This window comes from Onychomys torridus, chromosome 9, assembly GCF_903995425.1.
Source record: "Onychomys torridus chromosome 9, mOncTor1.1, whole genome shotgun sequence".
Classification (NCBI taxonomy): domain Eukaryota; kingdom Metazoa; phylum Chordata; class Mammalia; order Rodentia; family Cricetidae; genus Onychomys; species Onychomys torridus.
Window position 1 is genome coordinate 4,776,365 of NC_050451.1, and position 22,966 is coordinate 4,799,330.

Sequence of the window (22,966 nt, forward strand, 5' to 3'; positions counted from 1 at the left end):
CAGTACAGTTCTTGATTCTGCCAACTCCTATCATGTCTGAGAAAAATGTGAGGCCTTTCCTTTGACATGAGTGAGGAAGGAATGTGCCTTGAGAAAAAGGAACAGAGTGAGAACTCAGATACTCAATTGTGTATGTATTTTTTCATTGTCTTTTTTTGTTTGTCTTTGTTTTTGAGATAGGGTCTGTTGTAGCTCAGACTGGCCTAAAATTCACTATGTAAGTGAGTGAATTTGAACTCTTGGTCCTCCTGCCTCCACCTCTCAAGTTCAGGATCACAGACATGTAGCATCACACATGCATGGCTCAGATACTCCGTTTTAACAAATTTAGTGGGGGCACCCTTCTAACTGAGCCAGAATACTATTATTATATCAGTGAACATAGTGAAACATCTAATGGGATTTAGCATGTACTTGAGGTTTTATGGATGAAGCAGTTCATGTGTCAATGGATACTCTTAATGCCATTATAGGACAGATTCCGAAATATATGAGGATGCAGTAGAACTTCAGCAGTTTTTTATTAGAATTCGTGATGAACTCTGCAAAAATGGAGAGATCCTTCTTTCTCCAGCACTCAGCTATACCACAAAGCATTTGCATAACGATGTGGAAAAAGAAAAAAAGGAAAAATTACCTAAAGAAATAGAGGAAGATAAACTAAAACGAGAAGAAGAAAAAAGAGGTTAGTTCCTTTTCTCTTATTAAATATGAAGAAATATTGAAGTCTGTTCTAGTCTGTGCCACAGTTAGCTTTGGAGAGTTTGTGTGATTGAAGATTCAGACTGTTGACTAGTTCAAATAAGACATGCTCAGATAGAAATCTTGTCATCATCTGTTTGGTTGTCACACTGAGTAAGTTTCTTCTGACACAGCTAGATGACAAGTGTAAGAACTTATTAATGCCTCACGCTTGAGAGGCTTGTGTGGCCTCCAGTGCATTCTCAGCAGCGAATGCGGCAGTTGATGCCGTATCTTTCAGCAATGGAGCTTTCTTCTTAAACACAGTGAGAAACAGACAAGTAGATGAGATTTCAGTTGAACCACATTCCTAGTGTCATTTTAATCATATCAACCTAAAAGCGGCACTTTGAATTATTTGCCAAATTCGCAAATATTTTGATGATGAGAATTTGTCGTTGCAAATTGAGAGTCTTTTCTGGGGTAATGAGGGTAAGGGACAATGAGGCAGGATCTCACTATGTAACCCAGGCTGGTGCCAGTCTTAACCGTGATCCTCCTTGCCTATGCCCTCCAGTGCTGAGATTTTAGGCATGCATCACTTGGCAAAAGTGATCATTTTGTGTAACATTTCAGTTCACATAGATACCTAGAAATATGACTATACAACAGTTGTATTACTCTGTAGCATCAGACCTTCTTAGATATTTTCCCTCAAGATCAGAAAACAATATTAATTGACTTGAAATATCTGAGGGGGGATAGAGAATGAGAACATACCGATTAGTGAGAATATCATTTTGCCAACATAGAGGTAACTACATAAACATCATTTGCTACTAGAGAGAATACACCCATTCAAGGTTGTACTGATGAGTGATAGAGTCTATATCTTTTCCAACTGAAAGCAGTTGATGTGGAAATGAATTGAGTAAAGCTGAAGGCTTGCTGGCCCAAAAACATACATGTGTGAGAATGATATAAGAACCTGGTGAAAAGCAAAAATCCAGTGAAAACTGGCTGTAACTTTGTCTTCAGAGATTAGTCAACTAAGGGTAGATCCTTATGGAGTAAAGTGTTTGAATGTGACTATTACCCAAGTCATTGGCTGACTCCTAATTTTTCAGAAAAGGAAGCAACCCCTAGTATCAGGTCTCCAGGTATTTCTGTCATAGTAATACTAGTGGAAAGAAATGAGAGGGGAAAAAAGAAATTGAAAACATAGTGGGTGAAAACTTCAAAAATGTGATGACAAGCATTAACCTACAGGCCCAAAAACCCCAAGTAAGATAAACCCAAAGAGATCCATTTAGATACGTCAAAACCTGCTGGAAGAAAAATCTGAATTTCAAGGCAAAAACAAAACAAAACGAAAACATCAGATAAAAGAAAACAGCAGCATAATTAATGACTGACTTTTTTAAGATTTATTTGTTTGTTTGTTTGTTTATTATGTATACAGTATGTATGCCTGCAGGCCAGAAGAGGGCACAAGATCTCATTACAGATGGTTGTGAGCCACCATGTGGTTGCTGGGAATTGAACTGAAGACTTCTGGAAGAGCAGCCAGTGCTCTTAACCTCTGAGCCATCTCTCCAGCCCGACTTTTTTTTTTTTTTTTTTTTTTTTTTTTTTTTTAAGGTTTATTTATTTATTATGTATTCTGTGTTCTGTCTGCATGTATGCCTGCAGGCCAGAAGAGGGCACCAGATCTCATGGTTGTGAGCCCCCATGTGAGCCACCATGTGGTTGCTGGAAATTGAACTCAGGACCTCTGGAGGAGCAGCCAGTGCTCTTAACTGCTGAGCCATCTCTCCTTAATGGCTGACTTTTTATACAAAATAATGAAGGCTAAAAAGCAGTGAAGTGATATGAAAATTTTCAGGGTAAACAACAAACAAACCCAAATTTGTATTTAGATAAATTACCCTTTAAAATGAAGTTTATGAACTAGAGGTGTGGCTCAGCAGTTAAGAGCACACCTAGAGAAGCAGTGTTCAGTTCCCAGCACATGTCAGGCAGTAAACAACCACCTTCTTATTATTTCAGCTCCAGGGGATCCAGCGCCCTCTTCTGGCCTCCAAGGTTACCTAAACTTACATGCATGCACATACAGACACAAACATACGTAATGTAAATCTTTTTTAGAACATGTGAGGGAAAACAGCTGAAATGAAAGAGCTCAACAGTCATATTCTCAATATTTTAGTAATGGCTAGAACAAAAATGGTCAAAAATCAATAAACACAGTATAAGCACTAAAATGACTTGACTGGGCATATCAAACATAGGAACAAATACCATTATTTATAATAGTCAAAAGCACCCCAAGCATATGGTATGTGAATAAGGAAATTTATACTATATCCATTCCATGGAATATTATTTAAAATGAAATACACATAGATCAATTTTGAAAACATACTTCATGAAATATGTTAGATGAAAAAAGGCAAATAGTGTTTGCTTGAACCTGCTTGGAATGTCTAGAATAAGCAAATTCATTGAGAAAGTAGGATAAGGGTGACCAGGAGCAAGAAGAAAGGGTGGGAAGTTACTGTCTAGTTGTTGCAGTGTTTTAGTTGGGGATGAAAAAGTTACAGAAGTAGTGCTCTTGATTATAAATACTGAATGTCCATTTTTGTGCTAACATTCTGTTGTAAGTAGTCTAGGGTTTTTTTTTGTTTTTGTTTTTGTTTTTTTTGGTCATGGTCTCAGTTTTTTCCAGTTTTTGTTCCTCACTGATATAATTCAATTACTTCCATGTATTTTTACAAACTCCCTTCTAATTGGTGTGTGTCTGTCATCTAAATACCCTTGGCTCAAAAGTCCCTTCTCATCATCTGAGTCATCTGGGTTGTGTGATTGAGAGCCTGGTGTGATTCTTCATCCAAACGATTCCTTTCATGTTGATATGTTGACCAAAAAATGCCCTCTGTGCATACATGCATAGGATAATAGTTACAGGTACTCTAATTCAAAATGGAAGAGATGAAAGAAAGAATTAAGAAATTTCATTAATTTTTGAATCCAGCTAAACAGAAGCCATTGAGTTTCTAGAATGAGAGGATTCCTCTATGGCACAGTACTCTGCTTCAGAATTCTTCCTGGGGAAAGGTGTTTGTAACTGAATGACTAGTTGGCTTACTTCTTGTCTATAAAGAGTGAAGGGGCTAGGTAGCCTTTTTTTTTTTTTTTTTTTTTTTTCATTTTGTACACTGCTTCTATTAGTACAGTTTTCTGATTCTGTTTGTATAAAATTCTCAAAAACTTGGCAATGCCCTTAGATCCACAGTGAGGGTTTTAAATTGGTGTAGACTTTTGGAGATTATTTTGGAATATGCACTTAAATTCAAATGCTTGTTGCCAGCATTTTAATTTATGGGAAACTATCCTTAGGAAGTTGAAGATGTAGAAAGAGTCTACTAGCACAAGTTTCTGAGAGTGAGAAGTATTGGGAGAGCTACTGGTAAAGTTCTGAATGCAACACCAGTAGCCACAGGCAAGACTCAGACAGAAGTTTTACAGCTTTTAAATGAAGTGTATCTCTCTCAGCTATGTTTTTGTTAACATTTTAAATTACAATATGCATTTAATGGAAAATCAACCAAAGTATCTTTACCAGATGCACATTTTATTTGTGTTGATCTTAAAATTTGTCAAAGAGGTTATTGATACTTTAGAAATTTGGTTGTAGTGTCAAAAGGCATCATCTGAACTCAGTGATTATGGGAGGTATCACCACAAATTAAATGCTTTTAGTTTTTTATGTCTGGGACTATGCCGAGTTGATGGCATAAAATGTGGTGGAGCTGGCATTGGCCATGAATCCCAATAAGGTGGTTCCCTCTGTAAGAGAAAAGCAAAGATCATGGAGGTGAGCATGCAGGAAAAGCTCATAGAATTTATATGGGAGCTCTCTGTGCTAAATGACCTGGTAGCAGAAGGCAGCCTCCCCAGAAAGAATAGTACCTGTCTCAAGACTCCATTGACTGCATATACTATATGATAGAGAACCATAGAGAGGACTATAAGCTTTGGCCTAAAGTAAGATACTCTAAAACAGGATTACATGTACAAATCAGTAGTAGAGAACTAGCCTAATACAGCCATGGCCTTGTTTGATCCCTGTCACTGTCAAAAACTAGATTAAAAGTATGTTTTTAACAGATTCACAATAAGATAAGATAAACATCTATAAATGTTTTTACCTAGTGAAGTGGTAAGCCTTTGGGGAAAATGATAGAGATTGAGTAAATAGTCTGTGCCCCAGTCTGAAGTCTCCTCCTGGGCTTGAAAAGCCGGTGTCAGAGTTTAAGACAAGAAACATAAAGCTTTAGATGAGGCTGGCCAGTTCTCATGGTATCAGGTTATACACAAATCCACACTCAAACACAATCTGCTTGGGAATCTTTCTTGGGAAGAAACTATCTCTCAGAAGCTCTAGGCTCCTTTTTGTATTATATTTAATGTTACATTTATATTATATAGTCTCCATAAGAGATTCACAGAAGCTAGATGGTGGTCATGTATGACTTCAAGTGACTTCCGTGTCTGTTTTCCAACCAGATTTTTCTTTTCAGCTGGAATTCACTACCCAAAGATTTTGTTTATTTATTTTATGTGTATGAGTGCTGTATCTGCATGTGCACCTTTATGGTGGAAGAGGGCACCAGATCCCACTGGAGATAGTTGTGAGCCACTTCGTGGGTGCTGGGAATCAAACTCAGGACCTCTGGAAGAGCTGCCAATGCTCTTAACCACTGAGCCATCTCTCCAGCCCTCATGCACGACTTTAATCCCAGCACTTGGGAAGCAGAGGCAGGTAGAACTTGAGTTCAAGGCCAGCCTGGTATACAAATAGAGTTCTGACCAGAGCTGTTACACAGAGAAAGCCTGTCTTAAAAAAAGAGTTGGGGGGAGAGATTCACAGAAAAACTGGGACTTGCTATTTCGGAGAGTGCTTTATTTGAATATCATCTGTATATAGTAATACTAAGGGCATTTTACTTTTAAACAAGTAATAATCTGTAGTGTTTGCAGATAGCTTGTATTGTAACCATTAAAAGATGTTTTCTTGGCTGGGCAGTGGTGGCACACGCCTTTAATCCCAGCACTCGGAAGACAGGAGGATCTCTGAGTTCGAGGCCAGCTTGGTCTACAGAGTGAGTTCCAGGAAAGGTGCAAAGCTACACAGAGAAACCCTGTCTCGAAAAACCAAAAAAAAAAAAAAAAAAAAAAAAAAGATGTTTTCGTAACAAAAATAAGGTCTGGGAGATACAGCTCACTGGTAAAGTTCAATCCCTGGTCCACACGGGTGTGGGAGATCTTGCCTAAAAAATGAAAATCTTAGCTGGGCGGTGGTGGCGCATGCCTTTAATCCCAGCACTCGGAAGGCAGAGGCAGGTGGATCTCTGAGTTTGGGCTACCAAGCGAGTTCCAGGAAAGGCGCAAAGCTACACAGAGAAACCCTGTCTCAGAAAACCAAAAAAAAAAAAAAAAAAAAAAAAAAGGAAATTAAAATCTTGTTTAAAAGTATTTTGTCTCAGAGGAAATGTTTTTAGTATTTTATACACACACATACACATAGTTTACCATTGTATGCCATACATATTTATTTCTAAAATGCCACTAAATTTAATTTAACCTTGTAATAACTTAGAAGAAATAATTTCATTAACATCAGTATGGAAAAGAGGTATATCACATTTTCTGTAGGATTTATTCTGTAATGTCTTTCTGAATTCTTTTTGTTTGTTTGTTTGTTTTTCGAGACAGGGTTTTTCTGTGTAGCTTTGTGCCTTTCCTGGAACTCACTTGGTAGCCCAGGCTGGCCTCGAACTCACAGAGATCCACCTGCGTCTGCCTCCCGAATGCTGGGATTAAAGGCGAGCACCACTAATGCCCGGCCAATGAATTCTTAAAAATTAGTATACGAGTGTATATCATTGAAGTGATTTGTCTTATAGAATAGTTACTTAAATCATTGTCAGTTTGTTTTCATTCAGAAAGGCCGTTTTGAGTGAACGCCTTAATGGTGAACACATATAGTTCCATCTACTTGGGAGGCTGGGGCAGGACTAGAGCACTTGAACCTGTGAATTTAAGAACTAGACAGCTTAATGAGACCCTCCCTCGTCTCAAAAAATCAAAATTTGGTTTGAGGTAGTGACTATTGAAAATATACTGCTGCTGCTGCTGCTTTTACTGATTCCTGTCTTTGAATTCCACACAAAGAATTAAGTATAGCCAGATGTGGTGGCTCATCCCTATAATACAAGAGAACCTAAGTTGGAGGCTAGTTTGGGCTACATAGAGAGATCCTCAAAAAAAGGGACAGAGGAGGGAGGGAAAGAAAGGAAGAATTCAGTGTATTAGTGTGATGTGCTTGAATGTTTGACACCCACAGTCTTTTACTGAATATCCTTTTTTTTTTTTTTTCCCAATCCAAGAAGCTGAAAAAAGTGAAGATTCCTCAGGTTCTGCAGGCCTCTCAGGCTTACATCGTACATACAGCCAGGACTGCAGCTTTAAGAACAGCATGTATCATGTTGGAGATTATGTATATGTTGAACCTGCAGAGGCCAATCTACAACCACATATAGTCTGTATTGAGAGACTGTGGGAGGATTCAGCTGGTAAGTTTGTTTTAAATTGAAGGACAGGTACTCGGAAGATGGCTCAGTGGCTAAGAGCACTTGCTGCTCTTGCAGAAGACCTGAATTCAGTTCCCAACACCTACATCATAGATCACAACCATCCCTAACTCTAGTTCAGGAGATCTGATGCCCTCTTCTGACTCCTGCAGGTACCAGGCACACCACTCATACATTTTTTTAAATATAAAAAAAGTTAAGGGGCGGATTGATGAAATATGACTGTATTTACTTTTCCTTTTTCCTCTGGAAGAAAAATTTTAACTCATTTATTTAAGCCTTCCAACAATAGTTACATCAATAAATACACTGTTCACTGTACCAATAAATATAATTAAGCACCTACTGTATATAAACATGGGATCTAGCACTGTTGGGCAGTGTCACAATTGATTCAGAAATGTAACTTCTTTTTTTTTTTTTTTTTTTGGTTTTTTGAGACAGGGTTTCTCTGTGTAGCTTCGCACCTTTCCTGGATCTCGCTTTGTAGACCAGGCTGGCCTCGAACTCAGAGATCTGCCTGGCTCTGCCTCCTGAGTACTGGGATTAAAGGCGTGCGCCACCACTGCCCGGCTGAAATGTAACTTTTTTTTTAAAAGATTTATTAAGTATACAGAAGAGGGCACCAGATCTCATTACAGATGGTTGTGAGCCACCATGTGGTTGCTGGGAATTGAACTCAGGACCTCTGGAAGAGCAGTCGGTGCTCTTAACCTCTGAGCCACCTCTCCAGCCTGAAATGTAACTTCTTAATGTGTAGACAAGAGTCGTTTATTCAGTAACACTTACAGCTAAACTCTGTGTAGGATGGCAGAGATTCAGAAGAGCAAGTCTCATGTTTTTATCTAGAAAATTTTTTCCAATGAATGTCACAAATAAAAAATATTATAAGCAAACATGTAACTGAGCTTATAATTTCTTGTCAAAGGCCTCTCTAAAAAAAATGCCTTTTAGCTGGTTTGGTGGCACATGCCTGCTATCATAACACTTAGGAGGTTGATGTCAGCCTGAACTTCAAGTGAGACCTGTCTTAAAACAGAAAACTAAAACAATAAAAAAAGAAAGTTAGCAGGGTGGTGGTGCCTTTAATCCCAGCACTCGGGAGGCAGAGCCAGGCGGATCTCTGTGAGTTTGGGCCCAGCCTGGTCTCCAAAGCGAGTTCCAGGAAAGGCGCAAAGCTACACAGAGAAACCCTGTCTTGAAAAACAAAACAAAACAAAACAAAACAAAACAAAAAGTTGCCTTTGAGACATTAAGAATGATGCTAACAGCAGGTACAAGGATAGGCAATTCAATTCTTTAAGCTACCAATCAGGCGAATCATGCTTTTGGATTCCATCACCTTTGTGCTAAAAAAAGTCCTTTCCTGTGCCTACTTCCTTACTGAAGCACGGGAATCTATTGTGTATCGACGGGCAGCTCTTCTGCCCTCTTCTTTGTGCATAGCTCTAAAAGGGAAATGGTGTCTTCTAGGTCTCTTAGTACTACTTTGTTTTAAAATACTAATTTCCTCTAATATAATTCTACCAAGAAATTTTAATGTAAAACCACATGACATAATGGCATAATGGATGGGTAAAGTATTTCCTAATTCTGCAAAGAATATAAGATTTCTGTTAATAATTCTTTTCTTTCTCTGTTTTTGAGGTGAAAAATGGTTGTATGGCTGTTGGTTTTATCGGCCAAATGAAACATTCCATTTGGCTACACGAAAATTTCTGGAAAAAGAAGTTTTTAAGAGTGACTATTATAATAAAGTTCCTGTTAGTAAAATTCTAGGCAAATGTGTAGTCATGTTTGTCAAGGTAAGAAACTCATTCATTCCACTGATGTCATTCCCTGGAAATACAATTTAAAAGTATAAAACTCTGTAGTTGAAAAATTAGGAACTCTGTTTCAAACATCTTTAGCCTGTGTCTGTATATAAGAAATTAACATGAGCCAGGCAGTGGTGGCACACGCCTTTAATCCCAGCACCCAAGAGGTAGAGGCAGGCGAATCTCTGTGAGTTCTAGGCCAGCCTGGTCTACAGAGTGAGTTCCAGGACAGACTCCAAAGCTACACAGAGAAACCCTGCCTCTAAAACACAAGGAAAAAAAAAATTAACATAAATATAATTGTTAGAGACCGTTTGCTGTATATTGTTTATTTATACACAAATATATTAATGTTTTTATGTTGCTGGGCTATTTTGCAAGGATGATGTTTTCTGAAAGGTAATCATTATCAATTATCAGTTTTGTTTTTAGGTAATAAGATGTGCTATTTTCCATATATGCAAATGAGACCTGTCCAAAGCTTTAAGAACATTTTCACAATATGGAAAGTAATATATTTTCAAAGGGCAATCAGAAATATAAATAGAATTCATATTTATCTTTAAAGGGTATATAGCCAAGGAAATAACCCCCAATTATCTAGCAATTTACCTTTTATTGTCAGAAAGTTTTAATAGTTCGATGTTAGGTCGATTGATTTTTAACATTTGTTTTTATTTTGGGGGTTACGTTTCAGAAAACTTACCTACTTGTGTTATTATTCCCAACCCATCCAGGAATACTTTAAATTATGCCCAGAAAACTTTCGAGATGAGGATGTTTTTGTCTGTGAATCAAGATATTCTGCCAAAACCAAATCTTTTAAGAAAATTAAACTGTGGACAATGCCCATCAGCTCAGTTAGGTTTGTCCCTCGGGATGTGCCCTTGCCTGTAGTTCGAGTGGCCTCTGTATTTGCAAATGCAGATAAAGGGGATGATGAGAAGAATACAGACAACTCAGAAGACAATCAAGCTGAAGACAGTTTTAACTTGGAAAAGGTATGTGGATAGTAACCATCTAGAAATGAACTTTAACCTTAAAATATCTATTCCAGAAAGTAAATTAATATATTTAAACTCAAAAAAAGAAAAGAAAATTTGAGGGTATAAAACCTTAGTCAAACAGAGGAGGAAACTCAGTGAAAAGGAAAAATATTAATTAAGTGTAATATATAAAGTAAGTTGAGTGGCCAGGGCAGAAGCAGGTGGACCTCTGAGTTTGTGACCAGCCTGGTCTACAGAGTGAGTTCCAGGACAGCCTGGGCTACACAGAGAAGCTTTATCTCGGGAAAAAAAAAAAAAACAGAAATAAATAAATAAAAGTGAATCTAGGGGCAAGAGGCTGGAGAAATGGCTTAACCCTGAAGAGCACTGGCTGCTCTTTCAGAGGACCCAGTTTAACCCCAGCGCCCACAGGGCAGCTCACAGCCAGCCTTAACTCCTGTTCCAGGGTCTGGCTTCTGCAGGCACCAGGCACGCACTAGGTGTATAGACATACCATGTAGGCAGACTATGCATAAAAATGTAAATCAAAGAGACCAGTGAGGATTGAGTATATGCTCAACATCATAGGTGGGTTCTTTTTAACACTTTGTAGGACTGCTGTAATTCAAAGCTGTTTAAACTAGCCATGGTGGCACATGCCTCAGGAGTCAAGAGACAGGCTGATCTCTTGAGTTTGAGGCCTGCATGGTCTACAGAGTAAGGTGCAGAAGAGCCAAAGAAACCCTGTCCAAAAAATAAAAATTAAAAAAAAAAAAGCTGTTTAAACTACTTGATATTATAGAAATGAAAACCCTTAGTTCATTGTATAAAGCCAGAGCAAACTGTGTTCCACACCCAGCAAAGTCCATGAGAACTGTGCCTTGGTCTCATGTATGATATCAATATAAAAATTGAGACAATAGTATTTTTGTAAGTGAAATCAAAGCCATTTTAAAACAACATGATCAAAATGATCAAGGAAGGAATCTTCCACTTAGGAATGAAAGGATTATTCAAAATAAACGGTTTTTTTTGTTTTGTTTGTTTGTTTGTTGTTTTTGCCAGAGCTGAGGACCGAACCCAGGGCCTTGCCCTTGCTAAGCAAGCCCTCTACCACTGTGTGGTTTATTTATTTACTTATTTGGTTTTTTTCAAGGTAGGGTTTCTCTGTGTAACAGTCATGGCTGTCTTGGAACTTACTCTGTTGTTGACCTGGCTGGCCTCAAACTCACAGAGATCAGCTTGCCTCTGTCTCCCAAGTGCTGGGATTAAAAGCATGTGCCACCACCACTGCCTGACTCAAAAGTTTTTTTATATTTCATTAGATTACTAGTTTTTTTTGGGTTTTTTTTTTAAACTAAGATTTTTATATCACTTATGCTTTCCAATAACCCCATCTGGGGGGCACACTGTCATTTATTTTATACATGAAGAAATCAAGCAAAAGAAATCAGGTAATTTGCCCTATGTTGTTACATGTAGTAGGTAATTTATTCAGAACCAGAATGCATCATGTTTATGTCATAAAACTATATTATTTCTTGCCATAATAGAATCAATAAAAATAATACAAATTTAAAATATCTTGAGTTATTAACATTAGAAATGAAGACAGTATCCAGAGGCCAGGGTAAGGTGCCAAACTAGTGGTTGGCACTCTTCTCCCTGCTTTACCTGCCTAACGACAGATAAGAGGCCACAGTAGGAGGGCTAGTGTCCCTTTGGGAACAGAGGACTAGAAGAACAGATCCACACAAGGAGGGAGGCTTCTAACTGGACTCCTTGGGAAGTGTAGGTCTCCTTCAGTGCCTCCTTTGCCCCCAGCCAGTGCTCATCTGCCCTCCCAGGAATGTAGAGCAGGTCTGAAGAGGAAGGCTTCAGGCAAACACTCCAGAGGATCCTCATCACTCTGCCAGGTCTCCTGAGTTTACCTGCTCTGCCACTCCTCTTTCCTATTTAGTCTGCTGTGTGCTTTTGTGGTGTGAGAAACCAGTCTTCACACTCATTTCTGCTGAGTTATGAATGACTTCCCTGGGGGTTTCACAGAGATGTTAACCAGGAACTAGGACAGAAACGATGGAGAGAATCTTTCTGTGTATCAAAAAGGCAAGTTAAAGGCCAGCTTGTTATATTTCTGAATCCTGCAGGGATCAGAAAGGAGTATTACTTTCCGGAGTGGGCAATAAAATGAGCTATGCCATTAGAAGAGACTGAATAAACTTAATTTATAAAGATATTATTAAACAGAAGCTGGTCCTGGTGGCACATGCTTATAATTTCAGGATTTTGGAAGGTTGAAGCAAGAGAAAGGAAGGCTCGGGACCTGCTTAAACTATAGAATGAATTGAGGGCCAATTTAGTAAGACTCTGTTTTATAAGTAGGTAAATAAAGGGTTTGAGATATCAGTTATCGTCTAGCACATCTTAGATCCCATCCCTATTACCACAGAGGGAAGGGGGAAATTCTCTAAAATTAAACAAAGAATGTTGCATACAATCTGTTCCCTTTTTGGTTTGTTTGTTTGTTTTTTGGGCTTTTGTTTTTTTTTGAAACAGGGTCTCCTTTTGTGGCCCCGACTGTCCTGGAACTCACTCTGTAGACCAGGCTGACCTCAACTCAGAGATCTACCTGCCTCTGCCTCCCAAGTACTGGGATTAAAAGTGTGCACCACCACCATCTGGCTAGAATTTGTTCCTTATATTCTAGTGATGTGTGAATTTTCTACTTCTCAAAAATCCAACCCCCTCTGAGCAGTGGTGACACATACCTTTAATTCCAGTACTTGGGAGGCAGAGGCAGGTGGATCTCTGTGAGTTCAAGGCCAGCCAGGACTACACAGAGAAACCCTCTCAAAATAAATAAATAAATAAAAGTCCAATCCGGGAGGGGGGGTGTATAAAAATGAACATTTTATGAAAATTATAAGTTTGAAATGAATACAATACTTAAGAGTTTGATTTTCACAATTTAATGTTTGGTTTCTCAACCTTCACAAAAAAAAATTACTTATAGTTGTTTCTTCAGTTAATTTGGAGTCTCTATCTGCCCCCTGCTTGTTATCTTCCAGTTTTAACCAGTTCCTCTCCACAGGACAAAGAAGATGTCCCTGTGGAGATGTCCAATGGTGAACCGGGTTGCCACTACTTTGAGCAGCTTCATTACAATGACATGTGGCTGAAGGTTGGCGACTGTGTCTTCATCAAATCCCATGGCTTGGTTCGCCCTCGTGTGGGCAGGTGAATTAGGGAAGATGAGGTTGGGGCTGAGAGTTGAGGCTTAGTATTTCACACTCAGATTCTCCAGCTTCCTCACACCACATTTCCTCTGCTCCTACTTCTGTGGCAAGTAGAATAGTATACGCATGTGTATTATCCCAGCAATTGGAAGGCTAAGGCAGGAAGAACAAAGATTTCAGACTAGATCCTGTCTCAAACACTCAGAGAATGAAAGGTAATTTTACTTCAGTGGAGCTTTGTTCAAATGAGAAAATAGACAAGCATCTTGCATAAGTAAAGTTGTATGTTAGATCCTGGTACATACTGTTGAAATTGGAGCCAGTAAGGGGTTAGAGAATGATCTGTATAGATTTCACTAAGAATCTGGCAGTTGAATTAACATGAAGAAATGGTAAGAATTGTGAATATCAGAGAAAACATTCCAAGCAGAATTAATAGTCAGTATAAATGCTTGAGAGATAAGTACACCACACTTAAACCAGAAGTTTGCTACTAGCAGAGTGAACCCTGTGTAAGGTAGTAGGGTAATATGCAAATCATGTAAGGTTTCAGAGACCATTGTGGGCACTTGAACTTTTGTAGAGTTAAATAAAGTATCTTTGTATTGTCTCAAGCAGAGAAGTAACATTTGACTCCTGCTTTATTGTGATTGCTCTGCTTTCTCCTTATTGATACTGAAACGGTTCAAGAATAGAAGCAAGCAGATCTGCTAGGAGGCTATTGTAATAATCCAGGCAAGAATGATAGCCTGTTTTTTTTGTTGTTGTTGTTGGTGGTGGTGGTGGTTTGGTTTGGTTTTGTTTTTTGGGGTTTTTTTTTTTTTTTTTTCGAGACAGGGTTTCCCTGTGTAGCTTTGGAGCCTGTCCTGGATCTCGCTCTGTAGAGCAGGCTGGCCTCAAACTCACAGAGATCCACCTGGCTCTGCCTTCTGAGTGCTGGGATTAAAGTCGTGTGTCACCAATGCCCAGCTGAATGATAGCCTCTTAAATGTGGCTAATTAAACACAGTAGTATTTAGGAGGTCAGGCTAATAGCATTCCTAATCAATGGATTATAGATTCCAAGAGTAGGGCAGTCAAGAGTGACTCCTGTAAGTTGGTGTAGTAAACTGGAAGGTTTACTTAGTATTCACTGAAATGAAGATACTGCTTTATGTCTGGAACCCTGAAAATATGGAATTTTAGGTTGATAAACAGTACAGTAGAGTAGCCCAAAAGGAAAGTGATCTAGTGCTTGATCTTCCACCAAAAGCTGTGAACCTCTGTTTTGTTTTTGTTGTTTTTTGTTTTTGTTTTTGTTTTTTTGGTTTTTTTTTGGTTTTTCAAGACAAGGTTTCTCTGTGTAGCTTTGTGCCTTTCCTGGATCTCGTTCGGTAGACCAGGCTGGCCTTGAACTCACAGAGATCTGCCTGCCTCTGCCTCCCGAGTGCTGGGATTACAGGCGTGCGCCACTACCGCCCGGCTTTCGAACCTCTGTTTTGAAGGAATGCTTGCCAAATCCAGTGACTGAACATCTCAGTAAGAAAACCTGAGAGTTGGATAAAATGATCTAGTTACAAACCTTGATACTATGTTAAAGTCTTTTCTCACCTAGTGGCCAATTGTCCTTTTCTCTTTTCAGAGTATCTTCTCTGAAAGGTATCTTAAAGGGTGAGGAGCACCCATGAAATTCCTCTAAATGCTGTATACTGTTACATTTTAGCTAGTAGAGTTTTTATTAGATAATCATTCAAGACTAAAATTATTTTAACTTCATTTCTCTATTCCCCCCTAAGAATTGAAAAAGTATGGGTTCGAGATGGAGCTGCATATTTTTATGGCCCCATCTTCATTCACCCAGAAGAAACAGAACATGAGCCCACAAAAATGTTCTACAAAAAGGAAGTGTTTCTGAGTAATCTGGAAGAAACCTGCCCCATGAGCTGTATTCTAGGTAAGTATTTGTCCTTTTTCATCACAGTTGTTCTGTAAAACATTAAATAAGTACTGCTGCTCTGCAAGGCGCTCTGCTAGACATAGGATCTGTAGCAGTATAAAAATATCAAAGTCTTTGCTTTCATAAAGACGTTGGAGCAAAGGTTGGGGAGTCAGTAAATAAATAACAGTGAACACCAGGTGGTAACTAGAGTTTAAATGAAAATTTTTAAAAAGGAGTTGACAATAGTGTTGAGGCAAGGTCATGTGATTGGCCAAAATCTGCTGATAGATGCTCTATGAATTGACCCTAGTATAGTTTAAAAATATACAAAAGAGAATTCTCTGAGGCTCTGTTCTAGGTGTAGCAAATGTGTTGTTTTAGATTGGGTTGTGTAGCTAGAGCACGGGAGGGAATGGGGTATAAGGAATGAGCCCTCAGAGTATTCTGGATATTCACATAGTAGGCCTTATAGACAGTGCAGTGATTGGGCTTGAAAGGAAATTGCAGTCATGTGGAGCAGAGCTGTCATGTGAGGTGACAGACACATTAGCAGTAAGAATCATTATGGATGCTGTGTGAACAATGTTGTAAGAGTAAGGTAGGGTAAAGGGAGGATAATCTAATGATTCAATTTCTGTTAGATTCTTCAACTTGATCATTTTATTTTCTCCATTTCAAACCAATGTCTTGAGTTCTCTTTGGTCATCTGCCTAGCATTCCTAGTGGTATTTGATAGGTTTCCTGTAGCCTGATAATAGGTTTCTTTGCCAGCGCAGTGAGCTAGATCAAGCCAAATTAAAAAGTAAAAGACCAGGTATATTTGAGCAAACCAACTCCCCTGTAAGTCCTCCAGCTCCTAGAGATCCTTGTAGGCGTAGGGTGATGGTGTGTCCTCCATAAGCAGGGTTTGTGCCCAGTTATAATGTTTTGGGCAGGGATTGGGGGGCTGGCAGCCTCAGGAGGAGCTGCCACTTGGCGGTTTTTCTGAGAAGGCGGAAAAGAATGAGAGGGAGGAATGGGCAAATGAAGCAGGGCTGAGCTGGAGACTCCAGCCGCACAGCATTCTGTTTCTTAGATCTAGTTGTGTGCATGCATCATCATATACTAACAGTGTTGCCAGCTGTTCTGTCACCCCAATCCCCAAGAGCCTCTAGATCATACACTAGCCATGCTGCATCCTTGAGACAGCTTCCGAAAAGATTACTAGTTAGAAGCTTTACAGTGATGGTCAATGTTTTGTGGATCCCCCACCAACACTCCAAGTTAGAGGTTGAACCCAGGGCTTTGTGCATGCTAAGGCGCACACTCTACCATTAACCTGCATAGCTACACATAGACCCTGATTGTTCATGATTTTAAATGAGCCACCATGGATCACAACCAAAGAGAAGTCTTTGTTAGTCTTTATTTGATGATGATGTTAGCTTAGTTGTTTTGATGCTTATAATTATTTTCAGAATTACATGTCGCAAAACTGTTTAGTTATTCAGCACATTTTCAACTTTCTGTCATGGGGAAAATGAACTAAGACCAGTGAAGTCATTAAACTCTTGCCTTTCTGTAGCAAAAAAATATCTTCCTTTTAAATTCAGATCCACACTGAAGTGATGCCAAAGTCACTTTCTATTGTAAGCCCAGCAGAATTATAAAGAAGCATAATGAGGGTGAGACTGATGTTCCAACTATTAGGGCAGCTATATAATTTGTTGGGTTAATTTTTATTTAATTTTAGGGTTTTGTTTTGGGTTGGTTTGGTTTTTGTTTTTTGTTTGGTTGGTTTTTGTTTTTTCAAGACAGGGTTTCTTTCTCTCTGTAGCTTTGGAGCCTGTCCTGGAACTCGCTTTGTAGACCAGGCTGGCTTCAAACCCACAGAGATCCACCTGCCTCTGCCTCCCAAATGCTGGGATTAAAGGCGTGCGCCACCAGCGCCTGGCTAATTTTAGTTTTTGTACAACTTTTTTTTAAAAAAAGATTTATTTATTATGTAGACAGTGTTCTGCCTGCACACCAGAAGAGGGCATCAGATCTCATTATAGATATTTGTGAGCCACCATGTGGTTGCTGGGAATTGAACTCAGGGCCTCTGAAGAACAGCCAGTGCTCTTAACCTCTGAGCCTTTCCTCCAGCCCTGTACAGTTTTTCCATATGACTTTTTAACCTTTTACTCTTTGACAGAGGAGAAACACCATGGTCCCTCAGCAGAATTCAAAGAGCATTGCCTCTAGCAATATGTTCATAGGCACTTAGAAGATTCCAGAAGTATAGCTCATCACAAAAAAATATGTACTGCTCCAGGAACAGTATTGAGTGACGCCAAAAGAATCTTAGAGAGAACATCTAAGACATAAGTGCTTCAGTCTTTTTTTTTTTTTTTTTTCTTTTTTTGAGAGGGTCTCACATAGTTATGACTGTCCTACAACAGACTATGTAGACCAGGATGGCCTCAAACTCACAGAGATCTATCTCCTAAGTGTGTGCCACAATGTCCGCTTAGCCTAGCTCAGTCTTACTTTTTTTTTTTTAAGAGAGATGATGTCTCACAATGAAGCCCTGACTGACCTGGAACTTGATATGTAGACCACGTTGGCCTTAAACTTAGATCTGCTGGCCTTATCCTTCAAGTGCTAGGGCTAAAAAGCATGTGCTAGGGGGCTAGAGAGATGGTTCAGAGGTTATGAGCACTGGCTGATCTTCCAGAGGACTCGGGTTCAATTTCCAGCACCCACATGGCAGCTCACAGCTGACTGTAACTCCAGTTCCAGAGGATCTAGCACCCTCCCACAGACACACATGCAGGCAAAACACCATTGCACACAAAATAAAAATAATAAAGAAATTAACATAAAAGCATGTGCTAACATACCCAGTTCCATTTTCTTTTTACTTATTTCTAAGGTGTATGTGTATTTTCCATGCATATATGTCTATACATCATGTATGCCCAAGGAAGCGAGAAGAGGGTATTGTATCCTCCAGAACTCTAGTTAACAGATTTATCAACCAGCATGTGGGTGCTGGAAACCAAACCTGGGTCCTCTGCAAGATAGCAGCCAGCACTCTTACTGCTGAGCCATCTTACCACCATCACTACAAACTCATTCTTGAGTTTAAAAAAAAAGTATATAGAGAAGCTATGTTCCCAGCAACAGCCATCCATGTCCCCACAGTGTGGGCTGGGTTCAGATGAAACTCTGGAAAGTCTTGGTGTTAACTCATTGAGATGGCATGAAAGTTGTTAGTAATGGACTCTTATCTTAGTAAATTGTTTTTCTTGCAGGCTAGGAGCACAGGAATTTGAAGTTAGGCTGAGCAACATAATGAAACTGATATACAGAATTTTAAGGGGTTGGGGCATGGCAAAATGACTGATGAGATAGAAGGCACTTTGCCACCAAACCTGATGATAACCTTAATTCAATCCCTGGGAACTACAGAGTGGAGGGAGAGATCTGACTCGTGCAAGTTGTCCGCTGACATCCTCATGTGCTACCCTGCTCACACACACACAAAGGGGGAAAAGTGGTTTTTTGAGACAGATCTCACTCAGCTCATAGCCCAGGTTGGCTTGGGTAGACCAGGCTGCCCTAGAACCCATGGAGAACTGTCTGACTCTGCCTCCTAAATGCTGAGTTTAAAGATGTGAAAGTAAAAAGAAAAAAAAAAAAAAATTAAGTCCCTAAGAAAAAAAGTAGCACACAAGGGGCTGGAGAGGTGGCTCTGCAGTTAAGAGCACAAACGACTCTTCCAGAGGACCTGAGTTCAATTCTCAGCACCCACATGGCAGCTCACAACTGACTATAACTCTAGTTCCAGGATACCTGATAACTTCACACAGACATAGATGCAAGCAAAACACCAATGCACCTAAAGTACAAATAAATAATGTTTTTTTAAAAAGTAACACACCTTAACAAGTAGATAGAACTAGGCTTTCCTAAAAGCTGAGTAAAGGCTGGTAGCTAAACCACAGTCAATACTTGAGGCAATGGGATAGTTCAGTGAGCATTCAGACTACCCAATCAGAGACCCCTATTGTCAAAGCCCCAGCAGGTGCAGCTTCTGAAAGGAATGTGTTAGACCCGGAGGCTAGAGATGAGCTAGCAAAAATCTCCCATGACTTAAAAAAGAGGGGACTTGGAGCTGGTACCTGGGTTGGTTTTTTGTTTTTGTTTTCCCCTACAAGATGGAATTCCGTGAAAAGTAAGTGATAGATGCTCTGAGAGAAAAATCACCAAAACGTTACCTGCTAGTGACTGCTGGAAGCCTGGAAGCGCTTCCTCAGGCCCCTCTCTCAGGCTATCCCAGGTAACCTAATGATACAGCTGGCTCTGACCAGCCAGCCCTAAAATGTGGCTAGCATTTGAAGACATCCTGTAAACCCACTAAGCAATATCTACTAAATGAACAGTTTATGAATATTACAGTCACGTTAAAGATCTCTGAAATCTTACTGATGCTAAGCCAAACCTATGGTATACTCTCGCATTTGGCTTTGGACCAGCAGGAAATGCCCTCATCCAGAACTCCAGCTTTAGCATTGTCCTCATTCTGACCTCCTGCTTAAAAACCGTGACAGTTGTTTGTCAGGTATTTTTAGGGTATGATTGTTGTTGATAAGAAAAGTGGCCATTGCATAATCACCTCTCTCTAGAGTATTCCTTTCAGCTCTTGAAATGCTATTAGGAATGATATTTAGACATTTTCTTGTCTAGAAGGAAAATTTGGAAGAAGACATTTCAATATAAAGTTTTAATGTCAACACAGTAATTAAACTAGAAATTTACTTTTCTTTCTTAATTATTTTTAAACAAATAACATTCCGGGCTGGAGAGATGGCTCAGAGGTTAAGAGCACTGGCTGTTCTTCCAGAGGTCCTAAGTTCAATTCCCAGCAACCACATGGTGGCTCACAACCATCTACAATAAGAGATCTGGTGCCCTCTTCTGGCCTGCAGGCTGAACACTCACTGTATACATAATAAATAAAGAAATCTTAAAAAAAAAAGAAAAGAAAAAAATTTAAAAAAAAAAATAACATTCCTTACTTGGGGCTGATCATGTAGCAGTAAAATTCTTACTTAAATCCCTGGTTTCCATCTCCAGGATTGCAGACAAACAAAACAGTTATTTCCCAAAGCATCCCATCCCCTACTTTTTCTTACGACATTTTAAATATATATACCACACTTTATGTCATTTGATACTTAGGCCCCAACTGACAGTATGTGGTTAATTTGCCTTTTAGTGTGCTGTGGTCTCAATATATGTGTCCCTCTAGGATTCTTAGGTCAAAACTTAATGTCAGTGGGCTCTTTTGGGAGATGCTTAGGTCATAAAGGCTGTGCACTGAGTAGACACAGTTTTAGAGGGGATAGTAGAAGTTGGTTTACTCTCTCTTCGTTCTTGTGCTCCTTCTCCATCATTCTTCAGATACCTAGAATTTTCTTCATGCTATAAATGGGAACTTTACAGACACCAGCGTCTTCATTTGGGACTTCCTAGCTTCTAAAACTGGAAAGTTTTTTCTTCTTTAGAAATTGCCCATCACAGCCTAAACAGACAAATGTTTTCAACAAAAATAACGTAGTCATATCACCTCACTGAGAAAATTCTATATTTGACAAAACAGACAAATTCTTTGCAACATTCATCCTTCAGGAAGCTTTCCACAAGTAAAGCAGCTAAAATTCATTTGGGGGGTTAGGAGGGAAGGGAAATGTTCCACTCTGCCTTTGGCATGGGAACTTCATATGAAGAACTCAGGCTCTCATCTTCAAGACTGATGCTGAAGCAAAAAAAAAAAAAAAAAGAGGGCTTGGGGGGCTGGAGAGATGGCTCAGCAGTTAAGACCACTGCTCTTTCAGAAGACCCAGGTTCAATTCTTTTATGACAGCTTACAACTCTTTATAACTTCAGTTCCAGGGTATTCAGCACCTTCTTCTGACCTCCATTGACACCGGGCATGCATGTGGTGCCATAGACATATTATGCAAGCAAAACACAGATAAATACATTTTAAAACTTTTAAAGGGAGGATAGGTTGAAGCTAAGTTACAGTGCTCACCTATGAAGGCTTCAGCCACATTTTCATAATTAAACATTATATGGCTGTGAAGCTCTGGCTGTATTCCAGAACTTGATAAAGATTGTTGGTTCTAGGCTAATGAGATAGCTAAGTAGGTAATCTGAGTTCTATTCCTGTGTCCCAGGTGATGAAAGGAGAGAACCACAAGTTATTCTCTGACGTACATGTGCTTCTACACACATACACTAAATTAAATGTAACAATATTTTTAAAAATTTGTTTCTTACTTATATATGGTGTGTGTGTTAGTATATATGTGTGAGCCCATAGAGGCCCAAAGAGGACACTGAACCTGCAGTTACAGGAAGCTGGGTGTTGTGAATGCTGGTTATTAAACTTGATCGTCTGGAAGAGCGGCAAGCACTCTTTGTGCGTGGGGGGGGGGGGGGGGGGGGGGGGTGTTGTTTTGGTTTGGTTTGGTTTGGTTTTGGTTTTTCAAGACAGGGTTTGTCTGTGTAGTTTTGCTGCCTGTCCTGGAACTCACTTTGTAGACCAGGCTGGCCTCGAACTCAGAGATCCACCTGGCTCTGCCCCACCGAGTGCTGAGATTAAAGGTGTGCACCAGCACTGCCCGGCGCAGCAAGCACTCTTAACTACTGAGCCATCTTTCTCCAGTCCCCCAAAAGAAATTTTTATTCTGTTTTGCCAGATTTTCTTGGTGCTTCTGAGGAAAAAAAAAAATGGCATTGACATGCCCCTGTACCGCTGTTTTCACTAATGTAACTTGGGTAAATCTTTTCTAAAGATTCCTACTGCAATGTATTGGCTCCTACAAGGTTTAAACCAGCTTTACATCTAGAATCTTATTTCATTCTCAACATGACTATATAAGAAAGATGGTGGTATTTTCCAGAGAGGTGAAATTACTGCCCAAGAAATGGATCAGAACTAAAACTTGGATTCTCTTTCTTTCTTCCTTTTTTTTTTTTTTTTTGCCAGAGCTGAGGATCGAACCCAGGGTCTTGCGCTTGCTAGGCTCCACATTATACAGAAAGGAGAGGTGTGGTGAGAAGAAAGATCAATGAAAATACAAATTTAAATATCTTGGGATAAATTTAACATACCGTATACCACATCTATATGAAAAATAGTTTTTAAATGCTGTTGAGAGAATGCTTAAATGAAGTTAAAAGACTACTATGTGATTGACTAGGTCTCAACATAAAGATATCTGATCTCCCTAATACATCTTTACTTTGATCCCAGTAGATATACTAGTGGAAATTTTCCTGTGAGAAAATTAATACTAAAATAATGAGGAAAATTCTTTAAAATGTGTTGAAGTTCCAGGCAGTGATGGCACACACCTTTAATCCCAGTATTAAAAAAGGAGAGGCAGGCAGATCTGAGTTCCAGGACAGTTACACACAGAAACCCTGTCTTGGAAAACCACCAAAAAAAAGTATTAAGAGAAGGTGCATTCTTATTATATACTAAAACATTATGGCCCATAATAAAGCTGTTTAGGTGGGGCTGGAGAGACGCCTTAGTGGTTAAGAGCACTAGCTACTCTTCCAAAGTACCTGGGTTCAGTTCCCAGCTTCTACATAGTAGTTCACAACTGGCTTTAACTCCAGTCCCAGGGGGT

At 39.4% G+C, this 22,966-nt stretch overlaps 1 protein-coding gene across 11 annotated transcripts in view; it reads left to right on the forward strand.

The window, feature by feature from the left end:
* Positions 1–22,966, forward strand: part of Pbrm1 (polybromo 1) — a 107,491-nt gene that overhangs the window by 64,022 nt on the left and 20,503 nt on the right. For all 11 annotated transcript variants that reach the window (XM_036199920.1, XM_036199921.1, XM_036199919.1 and 8 more), the window contains 6 exons: positions 474–685; positions 7,134–7,319; positions 8,985–9,142; positions 9,892–10,155; positions 13,232–13,377; positions 15,151–15,308. In XM_036199920.1, coding sequence (XP_036055813.1) covers positions 474–685; positions 7,134–7,319; positions 8,985–9,142; positions 9,892–10,155; positions 13,232–13,377; positions 15,151–15,308 — 1,124 coding nt within the window. The remainder of the gene's footprint in view (positions 1–473; positions 686–7,133; positions 7,320–8,984; positions 9,143–9,891; positions 10,156–13,231; positions 13,378–15,150; positions 15,309–22,966) is intronic.